The sequence below is a fragment of the Staurois parvus genome, unplaced genomic scaffold (genome assembly GCF_062004578.1).
Source record: "Staurois parvus isolate SC_StPar_1 unplaced genomic scaffold, SC_StPar_1.0 ptg002686l, whole genome shotgun sequence".
Classification (NCBI taxonomy): domain Eukaryota; kingdom Metazoa; phylum Chordata; class Amphibia; order Anura; family Ranidae; genus Staurois; species Staurois parvus.
Genome location: NW_028320482.1, coordinates 2,091,855 through 2,116,526, shown reverse-complemented (window position 1 = coordinate 2,116,526; position 24,672 = coordinate 2,091,855). Strand labels below are relative to the sequence as shown.

At 46.8% G+C, this 24,672-nt stretch overlaps 1 protein-coding gene across 1 annotated transcript in view; it reads left to right on the top strand.

Moving 5' to 3' along the window:
- Positions 1 to 24,672, top strand: part of LOC149429940 (uncharacterized) — a 41,295-nt gene that overhangs the window by 5,337 nt on the left and 11,286 nt on the right. The window contains exons 2-3 of the mRNA XM_089666372.1: positions 1,212 to 2,593; positions 12,094 to 12,134. Of these exons, the coding sequence (XP_089522498.1) occupies positions 1,212 to 2,593; positions 12,094 to 12,134 (1,423 nt within the window). The remainder of the gene's footprint in view (positions 1 to 1,211; positions 2,594 to 12,093; positions 12,135 to 24,672) is intronic.

The window sequence follows — 24,672 nt, the reverse complement described above, 5'->3', positions numbered from 1 at the left end:
CACTGTACACCAACGATATCTGATCGCCCGCTCCGTGCGGTCCCGACGTGTCAGCCAGGAGAGGAACAAATGCAGAGGAGCGCCGAGACTACAACTCCCGGCATGCCTCGCCTGCAGACACCGGAAGAAGGTGGGAGAGGGTTCAAGACGTCACAACTTTACTGACACTGACAGCAGAGTGTGAACAGTTTTTATTAGCACTGATCACTGTATTGGGAACGTCAGTGACACCAAGTCATTTCCCCTAGGTGTCAGAATGCCCGCCGCATTCCTGCTATAAGTCACTGATCACCACCATTGCTATTAAAAAAAAGAAAAAATTCCAGTATATATACCACCATTTGTAAACACTATAAATTTCACGTAAACCAATTCATTTACACGTATTGGGATTTTTTTTGTTAGCAAAGACATGGAGCAGAAATCATTTTGGCCTAAATTTATGATGAAGTTTGATTTTTTAAAAAAAAATTTCTGGACATGTTTTATAGCAGAAAGTCAAAAATATTGTTTTTTTTTTTTCTCAAAATTGTCAGTCTTTTATTGTTTTTATAGTGCAAAAAATAAAAAAACGTGCAGGCAATTAAATACCACTGAAAGAAAGATTTGTGGGGAAAAAAAGGACGTAAATTTCATTTGGGTGCAGAGTTGCATGACCGCAAAATTGTCAAAGTAACGCAGCGCCGTAACGCAAAAAATGGCCTGGTCAGGAAGGGGGGGGGGGGGAATCCTTTGGAGGGGAAGGGGTTAAGTAGAAAACACTTCTCCAAAAACCCTCCCGTGTTGCCAAAATCTTAGTCCAATGGTCACTTGTTCTATGTTAAGGGTCTAGAAATAAAAATGAGTAATCCAGCGCTGGGTAAATATAAATTAGCAGCTAGCATGTGCAGGTGAACCTCAAGAACCCAAAAACAGAATAAAAGTGAACGTAAAATATGCTAAGGGTCTGCAAGTCTGTTCTTTGAACCTTCTGATTAGTAGAGATCGCCTGAGACAGTGCCTAGGCGTGTGATTGTGTTGGCTTCTTAGATTTTGAAGTGATCTGGGAGGAGGACCAAAGGTCCTTTGACTGAAGGGGAAAGATTTCCAACTGGTTGGGTCATCCACAGAGAACATCTGCCCACTCAAATCTATCTGATCTAGGTGGAATCATGATTTAAGTGAGCTAACCATCTAGTATCTATGAATCCTGTTTTTATATTTTGTTCCAGGACACGCCATCAAGAAACCCTCAAAGGATCGTCTCACTTTATCTCCAGGATGTAAAATGGAAGATGAGGACATCACAAGAGATTGTGCCGGAGAAAAGACAATGATCTCAGCTATGGATGGTGGACTTCACAGTGTGGATGGACCATCAAATCCCTCTGACTCTGAGCAACCTCGTACTGTGAGGGATGGTGCCGGAATTCAGGAGGAGGAATTTTCCTGTCCTGAATGTGTGGAAAGTTTTGCCTCTGAATTAAGTCTCACTGTACATCAGAGATCTCACACGGGTGAGAAGGTTCATTCCTGTTCTGAGTGCGGGAAATGTTTCCTTCATAAATCAGAACTTGTCATACATTGCAGATCTCACACAGGAGAAAAGCAAAATTCCTGCCCCGAATGTGGGAAATGCTTTATAGATAAATCACAACTTGCTAGACATCTGAGATCTCACACGGGGGAGAAGCCATATTCCTGCCCTGAGTGCTGGAAATGTTTTTCACAGAAATCACAACTTGTTACACATCAGAGATCTCACACAGGGGAGAAGCCATATTTATGCTCCGAGTGCGGGAAAACTTTTTCGCGGAAATCAGTTCTGCTTAGACATCAGACATCCCACACTGGGGAGAAGCCATTTTCCTGCCCTGAGTGTGGGAAATGTTATATAAATAAATCAGATCTTGTTATACATCAAAGATCTCACACGGGGGAGAAGCTGTATTCTTGCCCTGAGTGCAGGAAATGTTTTTCACAGTTTTCCTCTCTCTACTCACATCAAAAGATGCACACAGATGAAAAGCCGTATTCCTGCCCTGAGTGTGGGAAATGTTTTTCTTGGAAAACAAAACTTGTTAGGCATCAAAGATCTCACACTGAAGAGAAGTCATGTTCCTGCCCTGAATGTGGGAAATGTTTTACAGATAAATCACAACTTGCGAGACACCAGAGATCTCACACAGGGGAGAAGCCATATGCCTGCCCTGAGTGTGGAAAATGTTTTTCACAGACATCAGTTCTGGTTAGACATCAGAGATCTCACACAGGAGAGAAGCCATATTCCTGTCCTGAGTGTGGAAAATCTTTTTCAGAAAAATCAGGCCTTGTTAAACATCAGAGATTGCACACGGGGGAGAAGCCGTATTCTTGCCCTGAGTGTGGGAAATGTTTTTCAAGGTTGTCCTATCTTTACTCACATCAGAGAATCCACACGGGGGAGAAACCCTATTCCTGTCCTGAGTGCAAGAAATGTTTTTCATGGAAATCAAAACTTGTTAGGCATCAGAGATCTCACACTGGGGAGAAGATGTATTCCTGCCCCGAGTGCGGAAAACGTTACAAACGGAAATCTCACCTTGTTACACATCAGAGATCTCACAGAGGGGTGTAGGGATGAGTCAAACATTCCTGAGTTCAGTTTGCGGGGAAGTTCGCTGAACCGCCCCTAAGTTCTGCGCATTATTCTGAACCCCAGTGAAGTCAATGGGAGTAGAATTTTTAAAATCAATCCAGGCCATTTTAAAGGCTTAACAGAACATCTATCTCATTTCTTGAGGCTCTAAGGACAGTACAAATGCCTCCTATGTGACCCCTTTCTGGAAAGTAGACAATCAAAAGTATTTAGTAAGCGATATGGTGGATTTTTAAGTTGTATTTTTTTTTTCCACAATTCTTTGGAAAATGATGAAAGTAAATTTTATATTACAAAATTGGCATTTTAACAAGTTATTTCCCACACACAGCATAGGCATCCTTATAATTAAACCACAAAACACATTCTTCTACTCCTCCTAAGTATGGTGATACTACATGTGTGGGACCTTTTCACAACCTAGCCACATAGAGGTGCCCAAAATCCAAGGAGCACCTTCACGTTTCAGGGGCACAAGTTACACATCTAATTTCCTAACCACTCATATTTTTGGAGGCCACATTTTGTAACGCAATCACCCCAAGGTATTATCTCAGAGGCATAATGAGTGTTTTGAAAATGTGTTTTTTTGCCACCAGTGTTTGAAAAAATGTATTATTTATACACAAAATTGTACATTTTTTAAGTTATTTCTAACACACAGCATAGGTATACTTAGGCCCCTTTTAAGATGTGGGGGAGATCAGTCCCAATCAGTGGTGGATCTGCTCACAGATCCCCTGCTGATAGGAGGAGAGCAGGTGGATGACACATCCATCTTCTCAATATTATGCAGGGAGGACATACAGTCAGGTCCATAAATATTGGGACATGGACACAATTCTAACATTTTTGGCTCTATACACCACCACAATGGATATGAAATGAAACGAACAAGATGTGCTTTAACTGCAGACTGTCAGCTTTAATTTGAGGGTATTTACATCCAAATCAGGTTAACGGTATAGGAATTACAACAGTTTGCATATGTGCCTCCCACTTGTTAAGGGACCAAAAGTAATGGGACAATTGGCTTCTCAGCTGTTCCATGGCCAGTTGTGTGTTATTCCCTCATTATCCCAATTACAATGAGCAGATAAAAGGTCCAGAGTTCATTTCAAGTGTGCTATTTGCATTTGGAATCTGTTGCTGTCAATTCTCAAGATAAGATCCAAAGAGCTGTCACTATTAGTGAAGCAAGCCATCATTAGGCTGAAAAAACCAAAACAAACCCATCAGAGAGATAGCAAAAACATTAGGCGTGGCCAAAACAACTGTTTGGAACATTCTTAAAAAGAAGGAATGCACCGGTGAGCTCAGCAACACCAAAAGACCCGGAAGACCACGGAAAACAACTGTGGTGGATGACCAAAGAATTCTTTCCCTGGTGAAGAAAACACCCTTCACAACAGTTGGCCAGATCAAGAACACTCTCCAGTAGGTAGGTGTATGTGTGTCAAAGTCACCAATCAAGAGAAGACTTCACCAGAGTGAATACAGAGGGTTCACCACAAGATGGAAACCATTGGTGAGCCTCAAAAACAGGAAGGCCAGATTAGAGTTTGCCAAACGACATGTAAAAAAGCCTTCACAGTTCTGGAACAACATCCTATGGACAGATGAGACCAACATCAACTTGTACCAGAGTGATGGGAAGAGAAGAGTATGGAGAAGGAACTGCTCATGATCCTAAGCATACCACCTCATCAGTGAAGCATGGTGGTGGTAGTGTCATGGCGTGGGCATGTATGGCTGCCAATGGAACTGCTTCTCTTGTATTTATTGATGATGTGACTGCTGACAAAAGCAGCCGGATGAATTGTGAAGTGTTTCGGGAATATTATCTGCTCATATTCAGCCAAATGCTTCACAACTCATTGGACGCTTCACAGTGCAGATGGACAATGACCCAAAGTAGACTGCAAAAGCAACCAAAGAGTTTTTTAAGGGAAAGAAGTGAAATGTTATGCAATGGCCAAGTCCATCACCTGACCTGAATCCGATTGAGCATGCATTTCACTTGCTGAAGACAAAACTGAAGGGAAAATGCCCCAAGAACAAGCAGGAACTGAAGACAGTTGCAGTAGAGGCCTGGCAGAGCATCACCAGGGATGAAATCCAGCGTCTGGTGATGTCTATGCGTTCCAGACTTCAGGCTGTCATTGACTGCAAAGGATTTGCAACCAAGTATTAAAAAGTGAAAGTTTGATTTATGATTATTATTCTGTCCCATTACTTTTGGTCCCTTAACAAGTGGGAGGCACATATGCAACCTGTTGTAATTCCTACACCGTTCACCTGATTTGGATGTAAATACCCTCAAATTAAACCTGACAGTCTGCAGTTAAAGCACATCTTGTTTGTTTCATTTCAAATCCATTGTGGTGGTGTATAGAGCCAAAAATGTTAGAATTGTGTCCATGTCCCAATATTTATGGACCTGACTGTACATAGCCTGCTCCGCTCTATGGGTGGCCAGGTTTAAGCAGGCTCCGCTGTCTGTTTACATCAAACTACTAAACAGAAGTGGGTGGATTCCCTTCTGTTTTTTTTACACTCTCTTCTCCATAGGTCTACCTGAAAAACTGAAAGATGGACCTGATTGGACCTGCTTTGTGAAAGGGACCTTAGAATTACACCCCAAAACACATTTTACTACTCCACCTGAGTATGAGGATACCACGTGTGTAAAACCTTTCTTAACGTTTGGACTGATTATGTACCCAACGTTGCAACCTATGTATCAAAAAAAAATCAACCAACACTCTATAGAAAACAATGGTCTGTAATGGTCACCTCTGTACGAGTGGCCACTGAATATAGCGTAGTGTAGCTTCACCTACAGCATTCCCTGTTTCTGAAAGCCAAGGAGGCCTAACCTACTGGTACGTGGCTGCCCCATAGAAGAATGCTGTTGGCTGGCCAGGAAGTACAGAAGGCTGGACAAATGGCAAACAAAAGAGTGTGGTTTGGTAGTGCAGTTGTCCATAGAGGATGGGTGGGACTGGCGTCCTGTAGGAATGTAGCCAGTGGGATGTGCAGATGGGACAGTGCCTTGTGCCAGGCAGAGATGTGGTCAGCAAACAGGCAAAAGAGTGGACCAAGCAGAAGACCGGAGCATTGCCGATTAAACAAGCCAGGGTCAGTACAGGCAGCAGGCAGAGACATGGTCATAACCAAAGAATTGGTCCAGGCAGCAGTCAGAAGCATCAGGCTTAGGGCTTTGGTAAGGTAAGATTTGGACAGGGGTAGAGGCTTCTTCCCAATAAAAGCTCTTCAAAGCCTCTGGACTTCAGACTCTGATCTGGGAATCTCGGAGAAAACCAAAAGCTTAGTTTTCTCTGCTTTGAAACAATACTCTGGAGCCAGTCACTCTGCGTAAGTGAAACTCCTGTGTTGTCTTGAATCCCAGTACTACAGGGTCGGGGCCTTGCATTGTCACAGCAAGCAAAAATGAGTCCAAGCGGCAGGCAAAAAACATGGTCAGTTAACAAGCCAGGGTCAGTTTAGGCGGAAGGCCGAGGCGTGGTCAGTATGCAGGCAAATGGTCAAACAAGGCAGCAGGCAAAAACTTGGTTGATAAAACAGGCAAATGGTCGGCGCACATGACATCAGATACAGGGAAATGGCAGGGAGTCAGATACATGTCTTCACCTTACCTTCACCAATATCGTAGTGAGGTATGGTAGTGATGGAAACCTTCTCCCATACAGAGGCCAGGTTGTGAGGGACACTGGGGACAATAGTAATAGTATAATTCTACTACTGGTGCACACACTGAATTTTTTGAGGGGGTTTCGGCCTGTTTTGGTGGGGATAATATTGGGGAAGTGTCTCTCGTGCAGCCTGCTCGCTGCATCAGAACGAAGGTGTTCAGGTGCAGGGCCTTCCTAATAGACAAGAGTTGTGATAATGTCCTCCTTGATACTTTCGGTAGGGGCCAGGTCTTATAATAGATGATGTAAGAGTTGTACAGGGCCCACTGGAACAGGTATATTGGGTGCAATTCACTAAAGCTTATCACATGAGTTACGTCAGTCACATGACCACATATCGCATGCGATACTGAAAATGTCAATTCGCTATTGCTAGTAGGCAGTATTTACTAAAAATAGCAAAAACACTCAGTAAATACTGCATAGAAAGACCTTAAAGTCAATAAATAATTAATTGCATGCGGTAATTAAGTAGTGGTCCAGGCATGCGGTATGTACTGCTTTCTGTCAGTACTGTCATGGGTTGTTAAGGAATGGGTGGTCGCCAAGTTCTGAACAACCTGTTAGTCGTCAGCTGTCAGCGGGGTTCCCCAATGACAGCTGAATGTAAAAAAAAAAAAAACAGAATTGCCAACAATTAAAAAAAAAGTTTAAAGACCATGTGGGGTCCATCCATACCAAGCAGTTTGAGTCTGGTATGGATTTTGAGGGAACCCCTACACCAAAATTAAAAAAAATACATAGTAGTCCCTTATCCAAGCATGCAGCATGGCAGGTCAGGAAAGGGGGGGAAATGAACGAGCGCCCCCCCCACCCGGACCATACCAGGCATACTCAACATAGGGGGGTGCTGTCAAAGCGCTTTGTCCCCATGTTGATGGGGACAAGGGCCTCTTCCCCACAACCATGGCTGGTGGTTTTGGGGGTCTGTGGGTGGGGTTCAATTTTGGTGTGGGGTCCCCCCCTTCATCCATACCAAGCCCTTCGAGTCTGGTATGGATTTTGAGGGGAACCCCCACACCAAAATTTATAAAATATGGCGTGGGGGTCGTCCCCAAAATCCCTATTAGATCCTTATCTGAGCATGCAGCCCAGCAGGTCAGGAAAGGGCCATACCAGGCATACTCAACATAGGGGGGTGCTGTCCAAAGCGCCTTGTCCCATGTTGATGGGGACAAGGGCCTCTTCCCCACTACAGTGGCTGGTGGTTTTGGGGGTGTTATAAGAATCTGGAAGCCCCCTTTAGCAAAGGGGCACCCAGATCCCGGCCCCCCTATGTGAATGAACATGGTACCGCTACCCATTCACAAAAAAAAAAAAATAGTATGAAAAAAGACAGGAGACAGTCTTTGAGAAGTCCTTTATTAAAAGGAGAAAAATAAAAGATAATCCCCCAAAGTAGATACAACAGCAATCACGATGCCTCCCGCCGTCTGACTGCCCTGCTGGCTTGACAGTTCTTATATATGCAAGGGGCGGGGCCACCCAGTGACATCACATATGCAACCCCACCCCCTTTTGATGTCATGAATGGATCTTCTGGAGGCCAGGTAGGGCTGCATCATTTGGTCATTATAATCTACACTTCCCGTGAACTGGTTGTAGTCATGTATGCAATCAGGTTTTTGGTCTCGACTCTGCCTTCCTTGGATTTCTATTGAGAAGTCTCGATGGATGGAAGAAAGGACATACACATCCCGCTTATCCCTCCATTTGAGGACCAAAATTTAATTCTGCACATTGGGGATGACTCCCCCCTTTTCAGCTTTGTGGTGGCCAATCTTTCTAAGAAGCCCTTCCAATTTGGTCAAACTGTACCACAGGCTACAGATTTCCAGAGATAAAGGTGGCAGAATAGGGGAAGGCTGGTGTACAAATTGTCTATATAGAGGTGGTATCCCTAATGGCATAGGGGTGATACAAGGTCCCATACAATTTTTTCACTGCACCCCCTATAAGTTGGGCATCAAGAAGGCTACAGCTGTCTGTCTTCTCCTTCATAAACCAGGAAGTCACATGTACCCTGTGGGCTTCTCACAAAGTTTGTATAACTTCACCTCATATCTTACAGTTACCTTGGATATATATATATTGTTTGCCCAGCCTGCCAGTAAAATGGAGGGACTAATCAACACAGATGTCTGTCAGGGATCTAAATTTGGGGAAATTTCTGTAAAAAAAAAAAACTGATAAGTGGTTTAATTTAAATAAAGTTTGTTGTATGCAGGATGACTTCGGATAGGGCACAGGGCAGTGTCATTGAAGTGTAGAAATCACATAGTGTGTACTCATCCTCGAGGAGGAATGAAGTGGCATATGGTGAATGGGGTATGTGGACTTCTTTTTTTTTTTTTTGGTGAATCCCATATTTAGTGTAAGGCCCAAAAATATTTTGAATTCTTCAAAACAATCCTAAAGGTAATTTTTTTTTTTTTTTTTTAAATAACAAACATGTCTATATTTACCTGCTGTGTGTAGTGATTTTGCAAAGAGCAGTCTGGATCCTCCTCTTCTCGGGTCCCCTGCGGGCTTTCCTGGCCCCTTCCTCCTGTCGGGTGCCCCCACACCAAGCAGCTTGCTACAGGGGCACCCGCTGCTCCGTGTGTCCATTTACACACGGAGCTGTTGCTTGGCCCCATCCCCTCTCTCCTCATTGGCCTACTGGTTTTGACTGACAACAGTGGGAGCCAATGGCTCCTGCTTGCTATCTTAGCCAATGAAGAGGCAGGGACCCGGGACAGCCGAGGCTGCCATTCACATCGTTGGATCACGATGAGGCTCAGGTAAGTATTAAGGGGGATGGGGGAGTTGCTGCACACAGAAGGTTTTTCACCTTCATGCATAGAATCCATGACAATAAAAAACTTTGAGCCTTTACAACCATTTTTGCAGTGATGAGTTTCCACTCAAATGAATGGCATTGTACTGCCAGGCATAGAGATTCCACTGGTCCATGTGGCCCGGCGATGTCGGGTGCAGACAGGAGGCGGTGATGTCGGGTAGAAGCAGGAAGCGGCGATGTCAGCTACAGACAGGAGGCGGCGATGTCGGGTACAGACAGGAGGCGGCGACGTCGGGTACAGGCAGGAGGCGGCGACGTCGGGTACAGGCAGGAGGCGGCGACGTCGGGTACAGGCAGGAGGCGGCGACGTCGGGTACAGCCAGGAGGCGGCGATGTCGGGTACAGGCAAGAGTCGGCGACGTCGGGTCCAGGCAAGAGTCGGCGACGTCGGGTACAGACAGGAGGCGGCGACGTCGGGTACAGCCAGGAGGCGGCGACGTCGGGTACAGCCAGGAGGCGGCGACGTCGGGTACAGCCAAGAGTCGGCGACGTCGGGTACAGGCAGGAGGCGGCGACGTCGGGTACAGCCAGGAGGCGGCGACGTCGGGTACAGGCAAGAGTCGGCGACGTCGAGTACAGGCAGGAGGCGGCGACGTCGGGTACAGGCAGGAGGCGGCGACGTCGGGTACAGGCAGGAGTCGGCGACGTCGGGTACAGGCAGGAGGTGGCGACGTCGGGCACAGGCAGGAGGCAGGGACGTCGGGCACAGGCAGGAGGCGGCGACGTCGGGCACAGCCAGGAGGCGGCGACGTCGGGCACAGGCAAGAGTCGGCGACGTCGGGCACAGGCAAGAGTCGGCGACGTCGGGCACAGGCAAGAGTCGGCGACGTCGGGTACAGCCAGGAGGCGGCGACGTCGGGTACAGGCAAGAGTCGGCGACGTCGGCTACAGGCAGGAGGCGGCGATGTCGGGTACAGGCAGGAGTCGGCGACGTCGGGCACAGGCAGGAGGCGGCGACGTCGGGCACAGGCAGGAGTCGGCGACGTCGGGCACAGGCAGGAGGCGGCGACGTCGGGCACAGGCAGGAGGCAGGGACGTCGGGCACAGGCAGGAGGCGGCGACGTCGGGCACAGCCAGGAGTCGGCGACGTCGGGCACAGGCAAGAGTCGGCGACGTCGGGCACAGGCAGGAGGCGGCGACGTCGGGCACAGGCAGGAGGCGGCGACGTCGGGCACAGGCAGGAGGCGGCAACGTTGGGCACAGACAGGAAGTTCTGGGTGAGAGGTGAGTGGGGAGGAAGTCAGGAGAACTCAGAACGACAGTTGATACAATGACAGGCCAAACTGAGGTGGCTAGTACAAAAAGGGGCAAGACTGGAGCGGCTGGCACAGACAGGAACAACTAATGCTAACAGGACTGAAACAACTGGCACAGGATCTGGAAAGACTACAACCGATTGCACCGGGCAAGGCTGGACTGGCACTGCTGATACCGAGACAGGCTAGATCTGGAGCTTCTGGCATGAACATAGGTTGAACCAGAACTGCTGGCAGGAAGGGAAGCTGAACTGGAACTTACTGGCAAAAGGAGACCAATAAGGAAATGTCATTTAGCGGAAAACATTTAAAACAAATCTTTCTAAGATGTAACTTTTTCTTGCGTACGTCATAGAGGTGAGCCACTTCATGGGCATGGAATGTGAGTCTTCAACCCTCAGGCTTTAGCTCAAACCCACGTTAGTGGTGAACCTGAACCTCATCTCTAGTGCACATGTTTCAGATATACGGTACATATGCAGCACGAGGCCGTGTTCACACTGAGACATTTCTTGGGGCGTCAGTTCCTGTGAGCTCCACAAGTTGTTGATGTCACTCATATCGAGAGGATGCACACACAGGATGTCTCTATGGTATCTACACACAAGAAGTTCTATAGGAGAAAAATAAACTCCATTGTTGGTGTCAGTGAAAGGTACAATAAGACCCATCATTGGTGTCAGTAGGATCAATGCAATCTCATCATTGGTATCAGTGGGATAAACGCAATCACATCATTGGTGTCAGTGGGATAAAATAAGTCCCTTGGTTGGAGTCAGTGAGAACAAAGTGTAACCCCAGTCCAGTATTGGTGGTCAGTGGTGGTACTTACCTGATCCCACCCTCCTGCTGCTTCTCTGCTGAGGTCGGAGTTCTACTTTCACTGTCAGAGAGGAGATTTCAACAGTCTGGTAAAATTGCAGTGCCTGGTGATGGAACCCAGAGAGTGTTCCAGCCGTCATCACCTCACTGCCGCTCTACACCGTGTTCTGGATCCTGTGTAATGCAGATATGATAGGACAGTAGCCAAAATCCTGGGACTATCCTGCATATCGAGTGGATGCACACATAGGATGTCTCTATTTACGGACAAGTTCTATAGGAGAAGCTCCATTGTTGGTGTCAGTGAAAGGTGCAATAAGACCCATCATTGGTGTCTGTGGGATAAACTCAATCCCATCATTGGTGTCATTGAAATAAAATAAGTTCCTTGGTTGGAGTCAATGAGAACAAAGTGCAACCCCAGCCCAGTATTGGTGGTATTTACCTAACTACACCCTCCGCTGCCTCTCCACTGATGTCGGCGTTCAACTTTCACTGTCAGAGAGGAGATCGCGATTCCCAACAGTCTGGTATCATTGCAGTGCCTGGTGATGGAACCCGGAGAGTGTTCCAGCCATCATCAGCTCACTGCCGCTCTGTACAGAGTCCTGGAACCTGGATAATGCAGATGCGATGGGACAGGAGCTAAAATCCTGGGACTATCCTGCAATAATGACAAGGCCGTGTTCACACTTTGAGACAGTTCTTGAGGCTGCAGTTCCTCTGAGCTCCACAAGGTGGTGATGTGACTTATACAGAGAATGGAAGTCTCTATGGAATACAGACAGGAAGTGATGTCAGGTACAGACAGGAAATTCCGGGTGAGAGGTGAGTGGGGAGGAAGTAGAGAGGAGACGTTGGTGGAAGTGGCAGCAGAGGAGGTAATAAGATGTTATTTCCTATTTACACCCAGTAACCCCCCCGTCATGGCCGTCCTCTTCCCCCATAGTCGCGTCCGTCCTCTTCCTCCATAGTCGCGTCCGTCCTCTTCCTCCATAGTCGCGTCCGTCCTCTTCCTCCATAGTCGCGTCCGTCCTCTTCCTCCATAGTCCCGTCCGTCCTCTTCCTCCATAGTCACGTCCATCCTCTTCCTCCATAGTCCCGTCCGTCCTCTTCCTCCATAGTCACTGTGATGTCTTTTATCTCCAGCAGATGATGATACACACATAGTGTGGGAACCCAGATTACCCCCTTCAGGGGCACAACATTCTCCTCATTGTGGAGATGGGTCACCTTCTCATCTAAGCAGTCTCCTGTAACGAGGGATGAGATTCGGATTTGGGTTGCACTGAGTTTGACCCCGATTTCCAGGAATTGAATTTTGGTTGATGATTCTAATCATAGATAACAGTAGCATTAGATTGGGGGGCTGCTGGTGTTTGTAAGCAAAGCTAAGTGTATAAAAAGAACAAAAAGTATTGCACAGCCAAAGTACGCTCTGCTCGAGTACAATGATGCTGATGGCGTCCCGGGAAACCATGCTGGTCTCTTATCACCATGTATAGATTTAAGGCTTCCCCCCAAAACCCTCATTTAAAGGGTTTGTTCACCTTTACCAGAAAAACACACAATACTGTTCCATATGGGTATAGCAGCAGAGTGTCCCCACCTTCCAGTCAGGGTCTCTCAGTTAAAAGAAAGCAGGCTAAAACCCTAATAAAAAGAAGCCTTCTTAACTACTTGCCACCCAGCCTATGGCCAAATGATGTCCGGGAGAACACTTCGTCCCTCCAGGAGGGCTTCATATGATGTCCTTCCCAGACCACGCCTTGCGTGTGCTTGCAGGGCCGTGCTGTGGCGAGATCTGTCACCGGCCGTGTACCTCGAACACGGCCGATGACAGATCTGTGTACTGGCCCCGTTGCCAGTACCATGTGACCTCTGTGACCAATCACAGCAGGTCATGTGACAGTTGTATACAATGGATGGCTTCCTTTCATGCCATCCATTGTATACAAGTGTGTCTAGCTGTGAATGGTCACAGCGATCTCATGCACAGGCTAGGCCAATCACAGCCCACCTGTATCATGTGATTAGCCATGGCCAATCACAGCTAATCACAACAAAAAACCTGAATGAATCGATTTCTTTCAGTTATATGCTTGCTTATAGCAAAGAAATAATTTGCTGTAAGCAATCAAATTGTATATAAAAAAAATAAAAAATACTGATCACTTTCCCAAAGCAGCACAATGGTACTATGGTAATATTATACTACTTTGGTCATAGTGCAATATGAAAAAAATCTTAAAAAAGAAAAAATGTAATAAAAAAAAATGAATTGAAAAAAATATTATTTTCCTTTTTTTTTCATACTGTCACCAGTCAGTGTTCCTGATCACCGCCACATCAGTTATAAGATGACACTACTGCACTGGTGACAGTATGTAAAAACAAAATTGTGAAAATCATTTTTTTAATTTCTTCAGTTTCCGAAAAATTATGACAAAAAATTATAGCTTAAAAAAACTTGCCATGCCTCTTATGAAATATGTTGGACTGTCTACTCTGCAAAAAGAGGTCATTTGGGGGATATCTGTACTCTCCTGACATTTAGGGGATATCTGTACTGTTCTGACATTTGGGGGGTATCTGTACCATCCTGACATTTGGGGGATATCTGTACCGTTCTGACATTTGGGGGATATCTGTACCGTCCTGACATTTGGGGGGTATCTGTACTGTTCTGACATTTGGGGGATATCTGTACTATTTTGACATTTGGGGGATATCTGTACCATCCTGACATTTGGGGGATATCTGTACCGTTCTGACATTTGGGGGATATCTGTACTGTTCTGGCATTTGGAGGATATCTGTACTGTCCTGACATTTGGGGAATATCTGTACTATTTTGACATTTGGGGGATATCTGTACCGTTCTGACATTTGGGGGATATCTGTACTGTCCTGGCATTTGGAGGATATCTGTACTGTCCTGACATTTGGGGGATATCTGTACTGTCCTGACATTTGGGGGATATCTGTACCGTCCTGACATTTGGGGGATATCTGTACCGTTCTGACATTTGGGGGATATCTGTACCGTCCTGACATTTGGGGGATATCTGTACCGTTCTGACATTTGGTGGGATATCTGTACCGTCCTGACATTTGGGGGATATCTGTACCGTTCTGACATTTGGGGGATATCTGTACCATCCTGACATTTGAGGGATATCTGTACCATTCTGACATTTGGGGGATATCTGTACCGTTCTGACATTTGGGGGATATCTGTACCGTTCTGACATTTGGGGAATATCTGTACCGTTCTGACATTTGGGGGATATCTGTACCGTCCTGACATTTGGGGGGTATCTGTACTGTTCTGACATTTGGGGGATATCTGTACTATTTTGACATTTGGGGGATATCTGTACCGTTCTGACATTTGGGGGATATCTGTACCGTCCTGACATTTGGGGGATATCTGTACCATTCTGACATTTGGGGGATATCTGTACCGTCCTGACATTTGGGGGATATCTGTACCGTTCTGACATTTGGGGGATATCTGTACCATCCTGACATTTGAGGGATATCTGTACCATTCTGACATTTGGGGGATATCTGTACCGTTCTGACATTTGGGGGATATCTGTACCGTTCTGACATTTGGGGAATATCTGTACCGTTCTGACATTTGGGGGATATCTGTACCGTCCTGACATTTGGGGGGTATCTGTACTGTTCTGACATTTGGGGGATATCTGTACTATTTTGACATTTGGGGGATATCTGTACCATCCTGACATTTGGGGGATATCTGTACCGTTCTGACATTTGGGGGATATCTGTACTGTTCTGACATTTGGGGGATAGCTGTACTATTTTGACATTTGGGGGATATCTGTACCGTTCTGGCATTTGGAGGATATCTGTACTGTCCTGACATTTGGGGGATAGCTGTACTATTTTGACATTTGGGGGATATCTGTACCGTTCTGGCATTTGGACGATATCTGTACTGTCCTGACATTTGGGGGATAGCTGTACTATTTTGACATTTGGGGGATATCTGTACCGTTCTGACATTTGGGGGATATCTGTACTGTCCTGGCATTTGGGGGATATCTGTACTGTCCTGGCATTTGGAGGATATCTGTACTGTCCTGACATTTGGGGGATATCTGTACTGTCCTGACATTTGGGGGATATCTGTACCGTCCTGACATTTGGGGGATATCTGTACCGTTCTGACATTTGGGGGATATCTGTACCGTCCTGACATTTGGGGGATATCTGTACCGTTCTGACATTTGGGGGATATCTGTACCGTCCTGACATTTGGGGGATATCTGTACCGTTCTGACATTTGGGGGATATCTGTACCGTCCTGACATTTGGGGGATATCTGTACCGTTCTGACATTTGGGGGATATCTGTACCGTTCTGACATTTGGGGAATATCTGTACCGTCCTGACATTTGGGGGATATCTGTACCGTTCTGACATTTGGGGAATATCTGTACCGTCCTGACATTTGGGGGATATCTGTACCGTCCTGACATTTGGGGGATATCCGTACCGTTCTGACATTTGGGGGATATCCGTACCGTTCTGACATTTGGGGGATATCCGTACCGTTCTGACTTTTGGGGGATATCCGTACCGTTCTGACATTTGGGGGATATCCGTATCGTCCTGACATTTGGGGGATATCCGTACCGTTCTGACATTTGGGGGATATCCGTACCGTTCTGACTTTTGGGGGATATCCGTACCGTTCTGACATTTGGGGGATATCCGTACCGTCCTGACATTTGGGGGATATCTGTACCGTCCTGACATTTGGGGGATATCTGTACCGTCCTGACATTTGGGGGATATCTGTACCGTTCTGACATTTGGGGGATATCTGTACCGTCCTGACATTTGGGGGATATCTGTACCGTCCTGACATTTGGGGGATATCTGTCCTGTCCTGACATTTGGGGGATATCTGTACCGGCCTGACATTTGGGGGATATCTGTACCGTCCTGACATTTGGGGGGTATCTGTACCGTCCTGACATTTGGGGGGTATCTGTACCGTGCTGACATTTGGGGGGTATCTGTACCGTGCTGACATTTGGGGGGTATCTGTACCGTTCTGACATTTGGGGGGTATCTGTACCGTTCTGACATTTGGGGGGTATCTGTACCGTCCTGACATTTGGGGGATATCTGTACCGTCCTGACATTTGGGGGATATCTGTACCGTCCTGACATTTGGGGGGTATCTGTACTATGCTGACATTTGGGGGATAGCTGTACCATCCTGACATTTGGGGGATATCTGTACCGTCCTGACATTTGGGGGATATCTGTACCGTCCTGACATTTGGGGGATATCTGTACCGTCCTGACATTTGGGGGATAGCTGTACCATCCTGACATTTGGGGGATATCTGTACCGTCCAGATATTTGGGGGATATCTGTACCGTCCTAAAATTTCTGTACCGTTCTGACATTTGGGGAATATCTGTACTGTCCTGACATTTGGGGGATATCTGTACTGTTCTGACATTTGGGGGATATCTGTACCGTTCTGACATTTGGGGAATATCTGTACCGTTCTGACATTTGGGGGATATCTGTACTATTTTGACATTTGGGGGATATCTGTACCGTTCTGGCATTTGGAGGATATCTGTACTGTCCTGACATTTGGGGGATAGCTGTACTATTTTGACATTTGGGGGATATCTGTACCGTTCTGGCATTTGGAGGATATCTGTACTGTCCTGACATTTGGGGGATAGCTGTACTATTTTGACATTTGGGGGATATCTGTACCGTTCTGACATTTGGGGGATATCTGTACTGTCCTGGCATTTGGGGGATATCTGTACTGTCCTGGCATTTGGAGGATATCTGTACTGTCCTGACATTTGGGGGATATCTGTACTGTCCTGACATTTGGGGGATATCTGTACCGTCCTGACATTTGGGGGATATCTGTACCGTTCTGACATTTGGGGGATATCTGTACCGTCCTGACATTTGGGGGATATCTGTACCGTTCTGACATTTGGGGGATATCTGTACCGTCCTGACATTTGGGGGATATCTGTACCGTTCTGACATTTGGGGGATATCTGTACCGTCCTGACATTTGGGGGATATCTGTACCGTTCTGACATTTGGGGGATATCTGTACCGTTCTGACATTTGGGGAATATCTGTACCGTCCTGACATTTGGGGGATATCTGTACCGTTCTGACATTTGGGGAATATCTGTACCGTCCTGACATTTGGGGGATATCTGTACCGTCCTGACATTTGGGGGATATCCGTACCGTTCTGACATTTGGGGGATATCCGTACCGTTCTGACATTTGGGGGATATCCGTACCGTTCTGACTTTTGGGGGATATCCGCACCGTGATTGGCCTTTTACCTCGTCATGTAATCTGTGTCCGTAGGACACAGCAATCACTGACAGCGCTGGCGGTGCGTTCTGGGAGTACGTCATATGACGCCCCCCAGAACCGACAACCGCACTGGAGCCGTCTTTCGGCTATAGCGCAGTTATAAAGTGGTAGAAGTGGTTGTAAACATGAAATATGAACAAAGCATATCCCTCTACAGTGTGTACTTGTCTCAGTCCGAAGCACTAAGTGTCATTTCTATCTGCTGCCTTCTACCTCTGCTATCAGAATGAGTCACTTCTGACACATTTTCCTGACACCAAGAGAAAAACGGTGACAGGGGAAGGACCTCTAGCACACTGATAGCAGAGCTTTCTTGCTGTGACATGTCTGGAGGGCGGGTATTTTTCTTCCCTCCAATCAGCTCTCCGAAATTTCACTGAGCTCTGCAGTGTGTGATTTTAGCTCTGCTGCCCCTTTTTCTGAACTCCTAGACAAGCTTTATAAATTCAGAACTTTGAACAGATGTAGAGAAGACTGCAGATAAACAGGTACAACCTATGTAGGAGGATTTGTTTCATCTCTGTGTATCCCCTGAGGCCAGTCACTTCACTGTAAGAGTTTACAGACACTTTAAATGGCATATCTCAACTAACCACTCACTGACTGATGGGGGGTTTAGTAGATTGCCAATGTCTATGTAAAGGAAATATCGGGGAAAGGGCTCCTTGGTTGAGGAGATAGAGGCAGGGAGTCAGGATGCTACTCGGATCAAAGGTGCCAAAGTCATTGCCAGTATCTTGCATGGCCATGCTCATCCATGTAGCAATGGGTGCAGACACATAGGGAATGTGGGAGGATGCATTAGGAATGCACCAGCTTGTGCTGATACATGGCTGTGCCTACGCATGCCCTCATCCAAGACTGGCACCAAACACCCTTTATATGGAGGACAGCAGCCTTCAGAGGTTGCTGGTTGTTCTTTGGGCTCGTGCTCTTGCTCCTGTGTTTCCTGTGCTGCTTGGACTACCTGTTACCAACCTGGCTTCCTCCTGGGTCAGTCTTCTGCATAATTCCTATTTCTGGCCTCAACTTACTCTTACGGACTGTGACCACTCTCTTGTCCTCACGTCTGGCTCCTGTCCCTGACCTTGGCTCTGTGTTGACTTGACTCTTGCCACCTCATCTACTTGATGCTCCGTGTATGACCTCGGCTCTGGTCCTGACTATACTGCTCCAGTTATGCTCTGCCAGCCTGACCTACTACCTGCCAAGGGTACAACTACCTCCTGCCGCTGTTCTGGGCCTGCCTCACCACTTGAGGTTCCAGTACTACAGCTGACTACCTGGATGCCCAGTCCAGCAGCTCTCCAGCCAGTTGTCACCATGAGCAGTGTCAGTGATTCTTTCAGCCCTGTATTCTCTATTCTCATCTCCAGAGCTTAGCTGCAAGGGAAACCCTCTGGTCACTTTGGCCTCCAACCAGGTATGTGACACAGGAATTGCCGAGAGCAGGGCGATCAAACGAAGAGTTGAGGATGTGACCCTATTTATGTACCTGTGTCACTCTGTTGACTAGTGGACAGTTCCACCAAATATGCAAAAGGGTACTTATCTCTTTGGAGCAACACCAGCATAGATCTGAGTTAGAAGCAGATATTTGGTGTAATCTATATAGTCCATGTAGTTGTCATTGGGACCTCAGTGCAGTGCCTGAAATGCTTGTGGTACACATCTGGCGTGAGGTGGTACCATTTAACAACAGCTTGTTTAATGGCCTCATAGCGCCTTCCTTGGCCCACTGAAAGACTCACAAATGCATCCAGGGCCTTGCCTGTAAGCCATGGTGGGAGGTACTGTGCCCATTACTCTTGGGCAAGTAGTATCGATGACAAGTCCTTTCAAATCCCTGTAGGAAAGTGTCCATATTTCGATCCTTGTCCAGAGTTGTGAACTTGTCCAGGGGAATTTTGTGTACTCGTTCTTCCTGCTGATCTGCTTTATTTGTTGCTAGGTCTCCACTTGTATTTCCTTTGCTTGTCTGAGCTGCACAATGAATTAGGTAAGTAACTGTAACACCCTGCAGAAACACTTTTTGCAGGATGTTAGATGGAAACAAGGTAGCAATGTCCTACAGCCCAATTATACAGACTGTTGAGAAGCTTTGTGGGATTCGTAGACTGATTGGCAGAACTTCACTGTCTGGGATGGAGCTAGTGGACTACATTTCCCAGAGGAGCTGGTGGATGGGCGGGAGCAGATAAACACAGAAGCCTGGGAACCAGAGGACAGGAAGTGGATGGAGAGAGCAGGTGTAAGGAGAAGACCATGCGGGATGCCAGAGGTCCAAGCCAGGCCAGATTAAGAGAGAGAGGGAGAGAGGAGGATTTTCTGACCACTGACAACTGTCTGATGGACAGTTCTGTGAATAGGCGGGCCAGAGTGCTGCTGTCCGGAGGATCTCTGGAGGAAGGGACCACAAGGAAACTGGGGCCCTCATCTACAGAGAGACTTTCCGCCATCTGACTGAGACTACAGATTGGGTGAAAGAATTCTATATTCTAGCCATCCACACTGTACATGACATTACCTAGTTCAGGTTTTCTCTACTCAGCTTGACTACTATCATTTCTCCAGTTACATGTGTTGAGTCCTAGGTTGGTTGGCCTACTGGTTATTACACTTCCAGCATATCCAATCAGAGGCCCGCTGTGCTATCTGCAATCTGCAGGCCCAGCTGCATTATTGCTCCCAATACAGTCTGCCCATCCCCCAAGGATCTCCTGCATTGCTGCAGATTGCCACTGTGGCTTAAAGAAGAACCCAACTCCACAGAACTGTGTTTGCCCATTTCTTCTTACTGCCAAATTTTACACTTCAATCTGTGTGTGCCAGAAGGGATACTATTTGAATGCAACATCACTAAAGGGGGCTGCTCCTTCCCTTTGTGTTTACAGTCCATTAATAAACTTCTACTCCTCTACCTCAAGGAGGATTTGAATCCCTACGTGCACCAACTAGGGCCCCACTGAGCGCGCAGTAGATCAAACACTGCAGTTAAAGGGACATTATTCAATTAAAGAGTATTTCTTTCCTTCAGAAATGACTTAGCCTTCAGCCACTGGGAGCCCAAAGTGAGTTAGCTTCTCTGCTTGATAGTTTTTGTGACTCACTGGGGAGGAAACATCCCAGGACTGGGGCTATTGTTTAAATTCTGAATTGCAGGACCTCTAGAACTGTTTGAGCTTATGCTATGTTGTGATCCTTACTTGAAGTTACTAACGTAACGGCTGTTACACGTTTTCCTGTTGCTTTCCTGTGCGTACATTTGATTTCAATACAACGAGAATATCAGATCACTCTAACCTATATGCAAGTCTGTTTTATGCTTGCAGCCAGAGCATTCTTCTGGCCAAAGGTTTAAGGTGGTGTCAGCAGAGGTTGGGCTTCCAGATTAGGTGCAAGAGAGAAAGGGAACCCAAAAATTACTGAATGACCCCTGAGGGGGTAGTGCTAGATTGGATTGACTGGGTCCAACAGTTGTAGGCCAGCCTTCAAGGATTCAGGTTCATTATCCAAGATATCACTGCCATCTGTATCCTTTGGTGGGGAAGACTGCTGCTCCCCTGGGGTGTTGAGCTGCAATATGTGACTCCATAGGGCTTCCTCCTCCCTGTTATGCTCAACCAGGACACAGATCAGCTGGTCCTTCATCAGGTCCCTGGAGGTCTGGACGCCCCTAGCTTCACACAGATTAATCAGGTCATCTTGGCTTTGCTGCAGGTTGCTGATCACTCGCTCAGCCATTTTGCACAAATAAAAGATAGAAAAGAAAAACAAGAGGGGTGTGGAGAGCAAATAGCCAAATATGTCTTTTGCAAAACAGTTTCTGTGGGCCAGTCACTTCTAGCAAGCTTCTAACCTTTAGTTCACAGGCTAAACAAAGACACTATGTATTGACATACTAAGCAGATCCCAAACTGCCGAAGATGCAGATCCCAAGCCAGCTAGCTAGCTGAGGGGGGGACCTTGTTTGGCACAGTAGGGAATGAGGTGGAGCTTATTTAGGGCAGCACAGTGGCTAAATGGTTATAACTTCCATCTGGCAGTACCAGGGTCACCGGTTCGAATCACAACAATGGCACCACCTGCCTGGAGTTTGCATGTTCTCCCTGTGCCTGCGTGTGTTTCCTCCGAGTACTCCGGTTTTCTCCCACACTCCAAAGACATGCTGGTAGGGTAATTGGAACCTGTCTAAATTGGCCCTAGTATGTGTATGTATGAATGTGAGTTAGGGACCTTAGATTGTACACCCCTTGAGGGTTAGGGATTGATGTGAATGTACAATATACTGTATGTATTGTATGTAAATTGACGGCGCTATATAAGTACCTGTATTAAATAAATAAAATAGAGCAGGTAAAACTAGCTATGAGAGACTTGTCAAAGACTGCAATACCTGGGGCCACTATTAGAGGGAGACTGCATGCAAATCTAGCTGGCTAGCCACACACAGACAGATATAACTTTTACTTACAATCTGATGCACTCAAGGGGTTGGGGAACAGTATAGCAATTGGCACACCCTTCTGGGATTTCTCAAGCTAGAATGCTTGTGTTAATCACCCTTCCCACAGTCACATGCCAGACCCATAACTTAAAGTGATACTAAAGGCTTAATTTTTAAAACAATAACAAACATGTGATACTTACCTGCTGTGTGCAGTGGTTTTGCACAGAGCATCCCGGATCTTCCTCTTCTCGAGTACCCTCCCTCCTTTCAGGTGCCCCCACAGCAAGTAGCTTGCTATGGGGGCACCCAAGCAGGCGTGTTCCCAAGCTGCTGCTCCATGTGTCTGTTAGGGATCCGGGTATGACCAGAAATGTGTGGACTGACACAGGAAAACGCAGACTTTAGGTATAGTGTGAATAAGACAATTTATTAAGACTAAACAAAACATAGACGCAGTGCAAACAAACCAATCTAAACCTCCAACACATAACAATAGAAACAATACTAAGCGTAGTTGGGCAGGCCGGGTCGGTAGCAAACGGGCAGGCAAGGCACAAGGAGCAGGCGGAAGAGTAGTCAGGAATAGCCGAGGTCAGTACAGGCAGATTTCATGCAGAGTCAGGGATCGAAGCAGAATCTGGATCAGGCAGAAAGCAGACAGGATGCAGGTACAGGGGCCCATGGGAAATATACACCAAGGCCATGATCACAGGCCTGGCCATTCCTTACATACACCTGTTGTAATCAGCTTCAGGTGATGGCTCATTGCAGGAGTGAGCCTCTGGTTGCTGAGAGCACCCGCTGGCCAGCCCTGGTACTGCAGCCCACAAGGCAGGTGAGTCCCACCCCCACTGGCAAGTCCATTCCTGACAGTGTCCATTTACACATGGATCCATGACTCGGCCCCACGCCCTCTCTTCTCATTGGCTTACTGGCTGTGATTGACTTGCTGTCTCAGCCAATGAGGAGAGGGAGACCTGGGATAGCCGAGACTCCAGTGCACATTGCTGGATCGAGAGGGGGCTTAGGTGAGTATTAGGAGGGGCTGAGGGGGATGCTGCACAGAAAAGGTTTTTGCATTCTATGCATGAAGGTAAAAACCCTGAGCCTTTACAATCACTTTAAGCTGGCTACACATTTATACAATTTTCTTGTACAATTTTCCTTTAGATTTACTAAAACCATGTAATATGAGGTCATACCTAAACACTTTCAATCAGGCAACCCCTTGCACTACATAGTTGAAGGTAAATCAAAAGGAAATTGAATAAGAAAATTGTATAATGTGTAGCCAACACAGTAGCTTGCCACCAGTTAGCAGTTTGTCAGTTGACTGGTCTTCTAAGCAAGCATACGCACACACTGATCTCCGGCTGGTAGATTTGCTAGTTTACAATGTACATACGATCTGCAAACACACAGTACAAATGCATTCAGAATAGAAAGTATGTTAGACTGATCACCCAGACACTCCAACAATCTGTCTAGATAAAAGTCCTAGCTTAGTACGCAGGAGCCACTTATTAATTTCATAGGTGAAAAGTGCATACAAATATTATTATTATTATTATACAGTATTTATATAGCACCAAAGGGTTTGCTCAGCGCTGTACAGTAGCAAGGGGGACAGAACATGAGACAATACAGTAACAATACAATACATGAGGGGTTCGAGGGCCCTGTTCTTTCGAGCTTACAATCTAGGAGGGAGGGGAAGGTGGTACAGGAGGAGATGGCTGTGGGGGATGGAGTGGTGGGAGGAGTGGAGGAGGTTAGTTGTTAGGTGAGGTCGGGTGTTAGGTGAGGTTGGGGTAGGCTTCCCTGAAGAGGAGGGTTTTCAAGGTGCGCCTGAAGGTGAGGAGGGTAGGTGACAGTCTGATGGATTGGGGTAAGGAGTTCCAGAGAATGGGGGAAGTCCTGGAGAAGTGCTGCAATCGGGCGTGGGAGGAGGAGACCAGGGAGCTAGAGAGTAGGAGGTCCTGTGAGGAGCGGAGGGCACGGGTAGGGTGGTATTTGGGTATCAGGTCAGTTATGTAGTTTGAGGCGGCGTTGTGAATGGCCTTGTAGGTCAGGGTTAGCAGCTTGAACTTGATGCGCTGGGCAATCGGGAGCCAGTGAAGGGATTGGCAGAGGGGGGAGGCAGATGTGGAGCGGTTGGTGAGGTGGATGAGTCTGGCCGCTGAGTTCAGGATAGACTGGAGTGGGGACAGCGTTCATTTGGGTAGGCCGGTGAGAAGGGAATTGCAATAGTCCAGGCGTGAGATGATGAGGGAGTGTACGAGTTGTTTGGTGGTGTCTGGGGTGAGGAATGTGCATATCTTGGAGATGTTGCGGAGGTGGAGCCTGCAAGATCTAGATAGCAGTTGGATGTGGGGATATGTATAAAAAAGGAAAATTACAAAAATACAAAACAACAAGACATACAGATAGTTGTTGGCCATTAAATAAATTAGGAAAAAAAACTGAAATAAACTTCTACCATTCTGGCAGTATTGTTTATCTTGCTGAAGGGAGCGCATGGAGATCCACCAGCTTGTCTCGTTTAGAA